Source organism: Pristis pectinata, chromosome 6, assembly GCF_009764475.1.
Source record: "Pristis pectinata isolate sPriPec2 chromosome 6, sPriPec2.1.pri, whole genome shotgun sequence".
In the NCBI taxonomy this organism is placed as follows: Eukaryota; Metazoa; Chordata; class Chondrichthyes; order Rhinopristiformes; family Pristidae; genus Pristis; species Pristis pectinata.
Window position 1 is genome coordinate 6,750,270 of NC_067410.1, and position 12,339 is coordinate 6,762,608.

At 45.0% G+C, this 12,339-nt stretch overlaps 1 protein-coding gene across 1 annotated transcript in view; it reads right to left on the minus strand.

The window, feature by feature from the left end:
• Positions 1-12,339, minus strand: part of col7a1 (collagen, type VII, alpha 1) — a 352,219-nt gene that overhangs the window by 173,186 nt on the left and 166,694 nt on the right. The window contains exons 32-40 of the mRNA XM_052017565.1: positions 11,713-11,879; positions 10,835-10,873; positions 8,767-8,793; positions 7,187-7,231; positions 6,048-6,161; positions 5,877-5,948; positions 4,562-4,597; positions 3,673-3,726; positions 576-644 (exon numbers count right to left, since the gene is read on the minus strand). Coding sequence (XP_051873525.1) covers positions 576-644; positions 3,673-3,726; positions 4,562-4,597; positions 5,877-5,948; positions 6,048-6,161; positions 7,187-7,231; positions 8,767-8,793; positions 10,835-10,873; positions 11,713-11,879 — 623 coding nt within the window. The remainder of the gene's footprint in view (positions 1-575; positions 645-3,672; positions 3,727-4,561; positions 4,598-5,876; positions 5,949-6,047; positions 6,162-7,186; positions 7,232-8,766; positions 8,794-10,834; positions 10,874-11,712; positions 11,880-12,339) is intronic.

Sequence of the window (12,339 nt, forward strand, 5' to 3'; positions counted from 1 at the left end):
AATCAAAATTCGGAGACGAGGACATTCACAAACAAGTTGTGATTTTTATTTTAATGACAATCCAAGTTTTAGTGATGGTTGATCGTCTATTGTTCCCATTGTGAGAAGCTAATTCGAACTTCTGAGCAGCCATGAAAAATTTATGTTCTCTTAGTGCAGTCACATGAGCATTACAAACCTTAACAATAAACCCAGCTGAAGCCATGCACTGTGAACGATCAATATAATGTTATGTCTAGAAACGGTCGCCAAAGGGTGATCAGACAAAAGTCAAGGGCTTGAATAGAAAGTATGTAGAGAGATGTTTTCACTTGGAGAGGTCAGAACTAGCAGCCTCAAAGATCATAACAAATCCCATGAGGAATTCGGGGAAAACCTTTTCACCCAGAGGGTAGTGAGAAAGTGCAACTCCCTCCCATAACTAGTTGAGGCAAATGCCATTAATATCTTTAAGGGGAAGTTAGAAGACAAAGGAATAGAAGAATATAGCAATAGGGGTAGATAAAGAAGGGTGGGAATAGGCTCATGTTGTTTCACACCGTGGAGTTCTGAGTAATTAGAGATGGTACACTTACAGTTTGACCTGGTTCACCCTTTCTGCCTGGGTAGCCTCCTCCACCATCAACCACGATGCCAGGCTCACCCTAAAAGAGAAAGAAATCCAGACAGTTAAACAAGAAACAATCTGCTAGAACAGAAGGGATAGAAGCAGGAGTAGACCTGCAATGCCATTCCATCAGGTCACACCTAATCCTTTACCTCCCCCTTCCCCCTCGTCTTCCATATAACAACGTCTGAGCATCCACAGCTCTCTGGGCAGATAATGCCAAAGATTCACAACCCTCTGAGTTAGCAGTTCCCATCTTTAGATATGCTTTAATGAGATCATTTCTCAATATTATCAGGGCCATCCTGCTCAATTTTTCCTCATGGGACAACCCTTCATCACAGGAATTAATGTAGTGGCTCTGTACTGCATTGCCTCCAATGCAAGAGTATCTTTCCTTAGGTACAGAGACCAAAACTGTACACTGTCCTCCAGATATGGTCTCATCAAAACCCTTTACAATCCCAGCAAAAGTATGGCATTCCAACACCCTTGTAAAACAGACACAGTACTTGCCTTCCTTAGGACTTGCTTACCTCAGTGTTAACATGCTATATATACAAAGAAACCAGCTGTATATCGACATTTAAGTACCTTTCATCTCTCTAGTGTTCCAATCAAATGAATAACCTCATATTTCTCCATTTTATAATCCTCCTGCCACTGTTCCCTGTTCATTTAGTCTGTTTATATCCATATACAGAGGGAGCACAAGAAATGGGACCTAGTCACTTTAAAGAGCGCACCGAAACCAGAACGTGAGTTAAAAGGAGCACGTGAAATGGGGTCTCAATGAGTTGAAAAGAAGCATGGCAACTAGAGCCCCTGTGTATTAAAGGGAGTACGGGAATCAGCACCGGGCGTGCCGGATGTCAAACCATCAGGATTCCCGAAAGGTGCATGATGGATTTCGGAATTTCACTCTAGTTCTGCTGATTTATCCCTGGGGATAAGGATACTCATGCTCCAATCTGGAACACAATTCCTGAATAGAGGTGGAATCAGTTTGTACATGAGTGTCCAAAAGTGATTGGACGCACGTGTGGTGCATCCGTTTCCGGGTTTAAGTCCTGAATTCGGGGGAGTGGGACTAAAATGGACAAGCCTTTCGTACAGTGAAAAGCAAAAGAAGTGTTAGGTGCCGGTAATCTGAAATAAAAACAGATACTCAGCAGGCCCCTTGCCCTACTGAGTGTCCCCAGCATTTTCTGCTGTTATGTTAGGCTCTTCAAAGAGCCAGCACAGCCATAATTTTATGACCAGCATCAGGCACCCGTAGCAAACAGTTCTCTCTCCAGCTGAAGACAAGTGCCAACTACTGCCCCCCTCTCTTGTGGCTGGAGTCAGGATACCAGGGCAGTGCTGAATTAGCAGAGGCCGTGTCCTGTGGGACTGAGCACACTTACTACATTATAAGCTCAGTGAACTTGCAGGACAAAAGGGGAATGTCCACGCAGTTCTGGTTGCCTAGCTACAGGAAGAATGTCACCAAGCTGGAAAGGGCGCAGAAAAGATTCACGAGGAAGTTAGCAGGACCGGAGGGCTTGAGTCGTATGGAGAGGCTGGACAGACTGGGACGTTTGTCCCTGGAGCGTAGGAGATTGAGGGGTGACCTGATAGAGGTTTACAAAATCATGAGGGGCATACGTAAGGTGGATGGTCACAGTCTTTCTTTCAAGTTTTTTTTTCCAGTCAAAAAAACTAGAGGGCATAGATTTAAGGCGAGAGGGGAAAAATTTAAATGGAACCTGAGGGGCAACATTTTCACACATACGGAACGAGCTGCCAGAGGAAGCTGTAGGGGCGGGTACAATTGCAATGTTTAAAAGATATTTAGGCAGGTACGTGGATAGGAAAGGTTTTTAGGGATATGGGCCAAATGCAGGCTAATGGGACTAGCTCAGGTAGACATCTTGGATGGGATGAATGTTGGGCCAAAGGGCCTGTTTCCGTGCCGTAAAACTCTATGACTATGAGTCTATGACACCAATACTTAAATAGAAATACCAGACTCTTTAGGGAGGAGTTCTTCCTGGGTGGTTACTGATAAACATGGAACAGTTTTGATTGCCCATTGTATAAAGCTTCTGAAATTTGGTTCCATTGAAGTAAATGAAATCAAATTTGGAAGCAGAGTCCAATGCCTAGTGATTGCCACATTTTGTAATTTCAAAAGATATACTTTATTCATAAAAATAGACACAGGAAATAGAAATCAGTACACGTCTCTCTTTACATTCACAGTGACATCAAATCAACACATTCTACTTTCCATGCATCAACACCACTCATGTTTCCTCTTTAAGCAACACACCCATGAATTGTTTGTTCACATACAGAACTGGGACAGGTTACAACCCAGAAGCAAGACTAAGAAATTTCACTATTGAAAATATAATGAACCCGTTATAATGACAACGGCACATATACTAGTTCGAAATCTAAGAGCATGTCATTTCTGTTTTTTCTATATTCGTGTACCACAGACAGCATCCTATCCAGATGCATCACAGCTTGGGATGGCAACTGCTCTGCCCAGGACCACAAGAAATTGCAGAGAGTTGCATCACACAAACCAGCCTCCCCTTCATTGACTCTGTCTACACTTCCCACTGCCTTGGGAAAGCAGTCAACACAATCAAGGACCCCTCCCACCCCGGTCATTCTCTCTTCTCCACCCTCCCATCAGGCAGAAGATACAAAAGCTTGAGAACACAAATCTCCAGACTCAAGGACAGCTTCTACCCCACTATTATAAGACTCTTGGACAGACCTCTTATATGCTAAAGATGAACTGATCTCTCAATCTACCTCATCATGGCCCTTGCACTTTATTTGTCTACCTGCACCGCACTTTCTCTGTAACTGTAACACTATATTCTGCGTTCTGTTTCTTTTCCTTTTGTAATGCCTCGATGTACTTACCTATGGAATGATCTGTTTGCATGGCGTGCAAACAAAAGCTTTCTTGGTACATGTGACAATAATAAACCAATTACCATATTGTACATTTAGCCCTACCAAGGGAAGATCCTTGTCTTTCAATAACTGCTGTGTATACTCACCCTTTCCCCTTTTGGACCAACAGGACCGGGTCTTCCTGGTATCCCAGGCTCCCCCTGAAACAAGATACATATTTTAGAATCACTAGTACATCTTGTTTGGCACTTTGAGTACTAATAACAAAAAAGGGCTTGCCAACAAAGTACTTTTGCAGTGTGGTCACAGTCGTAACGTAGGAAACACAGCAGCCAATTTTTGCATAGCAAGCTCCCACAAAGAGCACTGCGATAATAACCAAAGATCTCTTGTCGGGGATGCTAGTTGAGGAATAAATGTCACCAAGGACAGAATTTACTTGCCCTTCTGCAAAGAAGTCTCAGCAACCTTTTATGTCAGCTCCTGTACCTCTCCAGATTAGCTGCTAAGGGGGGTGAGAGGGTAAAGATTTAAAAGGGACCTGAGGGGCAACTTTTTCACGCAGAGGGTGGTGAGTATATGAATCACGGAATGATAGAACAGTACAGCACAATACAGGCCCTTCGGCCCACAATGTTGTGCCGACTCTTAAAACCTCGCCTAAGACTATCTAACCCCTTCCTCCCACATATCCCTCTATTTTAAATTCCTCCATATGCTTAACGATATGGAACGATATCCATATGGAACGAGCTGCCAGAGGAAGTGGGTGAGGCAGGTACAATAGTATCATTTAGGAAGCACTTGGATAGGTACATGGAGGGGTGGGGCTTGGAGGGATATGAACCGAACGTAGGAAATTGGGACTAGCTGAGTGGGCACTGTGGTCAACATGGATTTGTTGGGCCGAAGGGCCTGTATCTGTGCTGTATTGCTCTACGACATCAAGAAATTTTGGCTTTGAAAGTTCTAGTGACTGGTGCTATACTGCAGATCAGAGTGATCATAATGTTCTACTGTTAAACTTATACTTACAGGATTTCCTCTCAGTCCTGGAATACCTGGATTTCCCTGAAAAAAATTAAGTAATAATTAGACATGAAAAATGAATGAAAATGTATATTTGATTGAATTATAGTTGAAGGCTCTGTCATTTCCAAGAACACATGATACAGATGAGGGGCTGTCGTTGTGCCCTCTCTACGGACATACGTGTGTAACTATCATGCAGTCCACATCCACGTTCCATTCATTGTTGGGATGTAGACGTTATTTACCAGCCCTGAGGAAGGAATTAACTTGCATTTCTCTAGCGCCCTTCGCAGCCTGAATATATCCCAGAGCACATCGCAACCGATAACGATTATTTTGAATTGGAAAGGTGGCAGCCAATTGTGCACTGCAAAGTCCCACTAACCATATGGTGCCACAATGGGTCGGATCCCACAGACCCAGCCGACGGCTCGTTCCTCATCCCAGCCCTGCAGTCACACAAGCCTTTTGGAACATAGAACACTACAGCACAGTACAGGCCCTTCGGCCCTTAATGTTGTCCTGACATTTCATCCTGCTCTAAGATCTATCTAACCCTTCCCTCCCACATAGCCCCCCATTTCTCTATCATTCATGTGTCTATCTAAGAGTCTCTTAAATGTCCCTAATGTATCTGCCCCCACAACCTCTGCTGGCAGTGCGTTCCATGCACCCAACACTCTCTGTGTAAAAAACTTACCCCTGACATCCCCCTTATAGCTTCCTCCAATCACCTTAAAATTATGCCCCCTTGTGAGCCATTTTCACCCTGGGAAAAAGTCTCTGACTGTCCACTCGATCTATGCCTCTTATCATCTTGTACACCTCTATCAATTCACCTCTCATCCTCCTTCTCTCTAAAGAGAAAAGCCCTAGCTCACTCAACCTATCCTCATAAGACATGCTCTCCAATCCAGGCAGCATCCTGGTAAATCTCCTGTGTACCCTCTCTAAAGCTTCCACATCCTTCCTATAATGAGGCGACCAGAACTGAACACAATACTCCAAGTGTGATCTAACCAGAGTTTTATAGAGCTGCATCATTACCTCTTGGCTCTTGAACTCAATACCCCAACTAATGAAGGCCACACACCATACACCTTCCTAACAACCCCATCGATATGCGCGGCAACCTTGAGGGATCGATGGATGTGGACCCCAAGAATCCTCTGTTCCTCCACACTGCTAAGAGTCCTGCCATGATCAGCATGGCCTGTTTCTGTGTGTATGACTCTATGGCTCTAAGTGAGAGCTGACACCAGGCTTTCAGTTTCTCTCAGAAAGTAGGCCAGTGAACGTAGGTGCATCGGTTACTTACGGGTGATCCAGGTGAGCCTGGGTTTCCCGGTCGGCCTGGTGATCCTGGTGCTCCATCCCTCCCTGGATATGCCTGGAAAGTAGAGACATTCCACAATTCACAGGGGTGTCCACCAGAAAGGTTGTGCCAGGACAGTGCACGAGAAGGAGAAGCTGCACGTCATGTACTCACCGGGTCCCCTTTCTCACCCTTCATGCCCTGAGTGCTTTCGCTGGTGGTACCTGGCCTCCCCGGTGGCCCAGGTGGCCCCACTGGACCTGGGGGTCCCGGCAAACCAGGCCGTCCCTGGACAACAAAACCCAAGGTTACTAAGCGAGGGCTCCTTAAGTACACCACATTCACACATTTTTTCTTTTTATCGCTTCAGTATTCAGAAACACACATCTAGAAATTAATTAAAAACTAGCTCAGGTAGACAACTTGGTTGGCATGGACAAGTTAGGCCCAAGGACCTGTTTCCATCCTGTATTGACTGCAGGCACGGTGGTGTAGTGGTTAGAGTAAAGCTTTACAGCGCCAGCGACCCGGGTTCAATTCCGGCAGCTGTCTGTAAGGAGTTTGTACGTTCTCCCTGTGTCTGCGTGGGTTTCCTCCGGGTGCTCTGGTTTCCTCCCACTTTCCAAAGACGTACGGCTTAGGAAGTTGTGGGCATGCTATGTTGGCGCCAGAAGCATGGCGACACTTGCGGGCTGCCCCCAGAACACTCTACGCAAAAAGATGTATTTCACTGTGTGTTTCGACGTGACTAATAAAGATATCTTATAACTCATGATTCTATGATTCTAAATTGCAGATTTTTTGAGTGGTTCATGGCTCGACTTCAATGGAAAATTAATTGCAAAGAAAAATCATTGTGAGTTCCACAAAGTGGAAATGTTTCTGCCAAATCTTCCTTGCATTTGATGTACTTACATACAAAGAAATCTGTACATGCTCTGTAGTATCAACAAGCAAACGGGTTTGCACTGCAGTACCGAGATCTACGTCCATGTATGTGTGGTGCATTGAGATTGCAGGCCACAGACAGGAGCAGGCTTTCACATCACACGTGAGTTCTGCTCTGTTCTTACTTAAGGTAGACCTGTTTGTCTGGGCCGTGGAGTTTGCCGGTGGGAACCTGCCTCAGGTAAGAACCATTTAACCATCAGGGAAATTTTCCTTAAGGTCCCCAACACTGCAGTCACCAAATTTTAGAGCAAAGTTGTTGCTTAGCTGGGAGCCAGAACTGGTTAGTGAGAGTGGTACGAGTTAGGACATGGGCAAGTGAGGTTAGAGGGAAGGATGAAATTCTGCTGGAAAACAACACTTACAGGCTCACCATTCAGTCCATCTATACCATCTCTGCCTCGTTTTCCCTGAAAAGCAGAATAAACATGGAACGTTATAACTACATTGCCAGGGGCAACAAACTCAATCAGAGAAGAAAAGACACTGGCATCAGAAAACAGTTTCCATTGTTGTGGAACAACATCATGCCCCATGGTTCTTCACTACTGTGTCAGCCTGAGATTGACATATCCAAGCTTCTAGTGTGCAGGAAGTGAAGATAAACCTCCAGGGAAGCAATCCCCACAAATTCCCAGAAAAATATCAAGACATCAGACCTCCAATATTCCTATCCTGGCCTGGAAATATATTGCCATTCCTTCAACTAAATCCTCGAACTTCCTCCCCCAACCGCACTGTGGGAACACCTTCACCAGAAGGACTGCAGTAATTTAAAGGGGACAGCTGACTCCTGGCAGTTAGGGTTGGCAGTAAACACTGGCATTGCCAACGATGCTCACATCCCATAAATAAAAACAGGCAGGCACAGTAGTGTAGCGGTTAGCGTAACGCTATTACAGCGCCAGTGACCCAGGTTCAATTTCGGCCACTGGCTGTAAGAAGTTTGTATGTTCTCCCCGTGTTTCTTCTGGGTGCTCTGGTTTCCTCCCACATTCCAAAGACATACGGGTTAGGAAGTTGCGGGCGTGCTATGTTGGCGTTGGAAGTGTGGCGACACTTGCAGCCCCCAGAACACTCTATGCAAAAGATGTATTTCACTATGTGTTTCGATGTACAGATATCTTTACTGATTCTTTCGAACACTTTGATCTATTACTACAGAAAATATCAACAAAGGGTGGGCACGTTCTGAGGGTGAGCAAGTTTTTCCCATGGTAGAAATGTCAAGTACTATGGTGAGAGGGGGAAAGTTTAAACGAGATGTGTGGGGCAAGGTTTTTTTACACAGAGAGGGGTGGGTGCCTGGAACAGGCTGCCAGGGGTGGTGGTGGAAGCAGATACCATTGTCATGTAGGAAACACAATTTATGCACAACAAGCTCCACAAACAGCCAATGACCAATGATGTCTTGCTGGGGATGCTGGTTGGGGAATATATGTTCCCAAGGCCAGAGGCAGTGTTGGAAGCAAATAATGGCGTTTAGATTGGCATGAATATGCAGGGAATGGAGGGATTTGGATCATGTGCAGGCACAAGAGATTTAGTTTAATTTAGCATCGTGTTTGGCACAGACATTGTGGCCAAAGGGCCTGTTCCTCTGCTGTTCTCTGTTCTATGGTGATGTGATCAGCAATGTTGTTGAAAGATCTTGACGTTGGGTGGGCCCACAGCCTGTTCACTGAGGCACACAGCCCACTGACTGAATTCTAGACTGGAAACAAGAGCCAAGGAGACTCATTATCCCTACTTTCAGATCCTCCTCATTCCCTCCACCCTTTGAGCTTTAAGAAATGAATCCTGGCTTAAAACACCTCCATGGGAGGGGAAAATACCCCAGAAAAGAAAATTACTTAAGGGGAAGCAATAAAAACTAAAGCAAAAACTAGGGAGCTGATAGTTTTTGACTGAGAATCTCTAACTTAAAAGCAAAGACGATACTTACAATCTTTCCTGCTTCACCTTTCTCACCCTGTAGAAAAGACAACAAGCACGATAACTGAATCATTTTGAAAAAAAATCAAGATAAGTTCTTTGCCAGGGAGTGGGGTAGTATATTTAGGTGAGAGATTTAAAAGGGACATCAGAGGCAGCTTCTTCACGCAAAGGGTGGCGTGCATTTGGAATGAGCTGCCAGAAATAGTGGTTGAGGCGGGCACATTAGCAATGTTTAAAAGCCATCTGGATGAGTCCATGGATAGGAGAGGTTTAGAGGTCTATGGGCCAAACACGGACAGATGGGACTAACTCACTGGGCAACACAGTCAGCATGGACCAGTTGGGCCGAAGGGCCTGTTTCCTGGCTGCATGACTCTATGACTCCATATTCTCCACCCCTGAGGGTTATAAACACTCAGACATTGAGTGTACTCAAGAACAGGGTCGATCGATTTTTGGACATTATGGAAATCAAGGACGTGGGGTCAGAGCTGGTCTGTGGATGTAGCTCTGAGGATCAGCCATGATCTCGTCAGAAGCCAGACCGACTCAATGGGCTCCTTCTCTTAGTCCTTATTCAAGAAGCTCAACTCATCTTCTAGAGGCTTATTCTACTCAAAGGGTCATACAATGAGCCTCCAGAGGAGGTGGCGGAGTCAGGAACAGTAATGACATTTAAGAGGCATCTGGACAGGCACTTGAATGAGCAGGGCACAGAGGGATATGGAATGAATGCAGGCAAGTGGGATTAGTATAGACAGGCATGATGGTCGGCATAGATACGGTGGGCCAAAGGGCCTGTTTCTATCCTGTACAACTCTATGATTCTACTATGACTCTAAGACTAAAGACCTTGATCGGGCAGGTATGGTTAACTCTTGACACTAAAGAGCTTTGACACACTGATAGGCCAAAATGTTCATTTGGAAAAGGCCTAAAGGGCGGCACGGTAGCGTAGCAGTTAGCACGACGCTATTACAGCGCCAGCGATCAGGGTTCGATTGCCGTCGCTGTCTGTAAGGAGTTTGTACGTTCTCCCCGTGTCTGCGTGGGTTTCCTCCGGGTGCTCCGGTTTCCTCCCACATTCTAAAGACGTACGGGTAGGTTAATTTGGGTTTAAAATGGGCGGCGCGGACTCGTTGGGCCGGAAGGGCCTGTTACCATGCCGTAAATAAAATTTAAAATAAAAATTTAAATAACAAATAATCATAACACAGGCGTTTTCAGCATTCCTCTCCTGAACTTCTGTCTCTTTACCAGGTAACAACTAAGCAGCCCTGATTGACAAGCCACTTGTTGACTGAAGGCACCAGTCCCTTCTTGGAAACACAATAGAATCATTAATGGGTAAAGTCATTGCAGTGACATTTAGATCAAACGCCTAAATATTTAGAGCATCAACAATCATGCGATTATAAGATATTTTGGGGAGAACTTAAGCTTTGCTTGCTTGTGCTAAATACGTGGGCAACATAGTGGTGCGGCTAGTAGGGCTGTTGTTCTGCAGCTTCAACCCTGACTTTGGGCGCTGTCTGTGTGGATTTGCACGTTCTCCCTGTGACTACGTGGGTTTCCTCTGGGTGCTCCAGTTTCCAACCACATCCCAAAGATGTCGGTAGGTTAAGTGGTCACTGTAAATTACCCCTAGTGTGTAGATGAGTGATAAAAATCTGGAGAAGGTTGTTGGGAACGAGGGGAGAATAAAATTGGGATTAGTGTAGGATTGGTGTAAAAATGCTTGATGGTCAGCCTCAACTCCGTGGGCCGAATGGCCAGTATCTGTGCTATTCTGTTCTAACTCCATGGCTCTATGTGCGAGTGTATTGGCTGATGGTGTGCTAACTGCATGCACCACTGTCGCGCTGGATAAGGCCAGCAACTAATAGTCCAGCACACCATGAACGCTATCAAGTAAAGACAAGTAGCTCCATCAGCCATGACTTGTTGATCTTCATTCCAAAAGCTACTATTTGTTCCTTAATGTGTGACAAATGTGAGTGACAGAAAGCAAGGACAATGAAAACCTCTTTGCAGAATATGATATTGTTAGATCCACGCAAAGTCTAGATAACTACCTTTTGGCACTGGGTAGGACAGCGGTCTGGTACATGATCCTGAAAAAGAACATACAGAATTAATCTTTACATGGCCTGATGCACTTCCAGTACTTTCAAGAGTACTGGTCTTTGATATTGGTATATTATTGTCACGTGTAGCAAGATACCGTGAAAAACTTAAGTTTTGCAAGCCATCCATACAGATCATTTCAAAACATAAGTACTTTGAGGTAGTACAAGGGAAAAGCAATAATAGAATGCAGAATATAGTGTTATGGTTACAGTTACAGACACTAAGAATCCAACTCTTGGTTACAAAAATAACTTGCATTTATATAGCACCTTTAAACCATATGCTGCAACACAAGAGCATTCTCGGACAAACCATGACACCCAGCAGCTGGACAAGATTTGGACAAGATTATACAACGAGATGGACTATGACTTCACGATCTACCTTGTTGCGACCTCGCACCTTATTGCACTGCACTTTCTCTGTAGCTGTGACACTTTTCTCTGTACTGTTATTGCTTTTACCTGTACTACATCAATGCACTCTGTACTGACTCAATGTAACTGCACTGTGTAATGAATTGACCTGTACGATCGGTATGCGAGACAAGTTTGTCACTGTACCTCGGTAAGTGACAATAATAAACCAATACCAATATAGACAGAGAGATAGGCTTTAAGAAAGAGGAAGGGGTTTAGAGATTCAATTTCAGAACTTAGAGCCCAAGCAGCTGAAGACACAGAAAGTGATTAAACTTTGAGATGATCCAAAGGTTAGGGAAACATAAGTGGACTACAAGTGGGGGAAAAGTGAGTCAGTGGAGTTCTTTTGCCATATACACTGATCCAATTAAAATCTATTGCAACGGGTTGAAGTCACTTACTGGCTTGCTGGCAGCAACACAGATTACATCAGCCAGGGCCCCTTCAAACCGGGCGAGCGAGTCAAAGTTTTCTGCGTAGAAGATGTTCTTGGAGTCTCCATTGGAAACTATACTCTGTAGCTCATTAATATCTGCCTCCCCAACGCCAACTGCATACATGTAGATGCCTAACGCGGAGATAACGGGTGTCTGGGTCATTAGGCTGATTTGCATTTTAAGTGTTCTCGTAGTAAAGTAAAACTGGCTCCTCCTTCCCTGGATGTCCCCTCACCCAATCTCACCCAATCACCCTTTCATGTGAACTAGGAGCAGAAGTCTGGTACACGGTAGTGTAGGGCAGGCACGGTAGTGTAGTGGTTAGCATAACACTTTACAGCGCCAGCGACCTGGGTTCAATTCCAGCCACTGTCTGTAAGGAGTTTGTACCTTCTCCCCGTGTCTGTGTGGGTTTCCTCCCACATTCCAAAGACGTATGGGTTAGGAATTGTGGGCATGCTACGTTGGTGCTGGAAGTGTGGCGACACTTGCGGGCTGCCCCCAGAACACTCTACGCAAAAGATGCATTTCACTGCGTGTTTCGATGTACATGTGACTAATAAAGGTATCTTATCTTATCAAGATGATGGC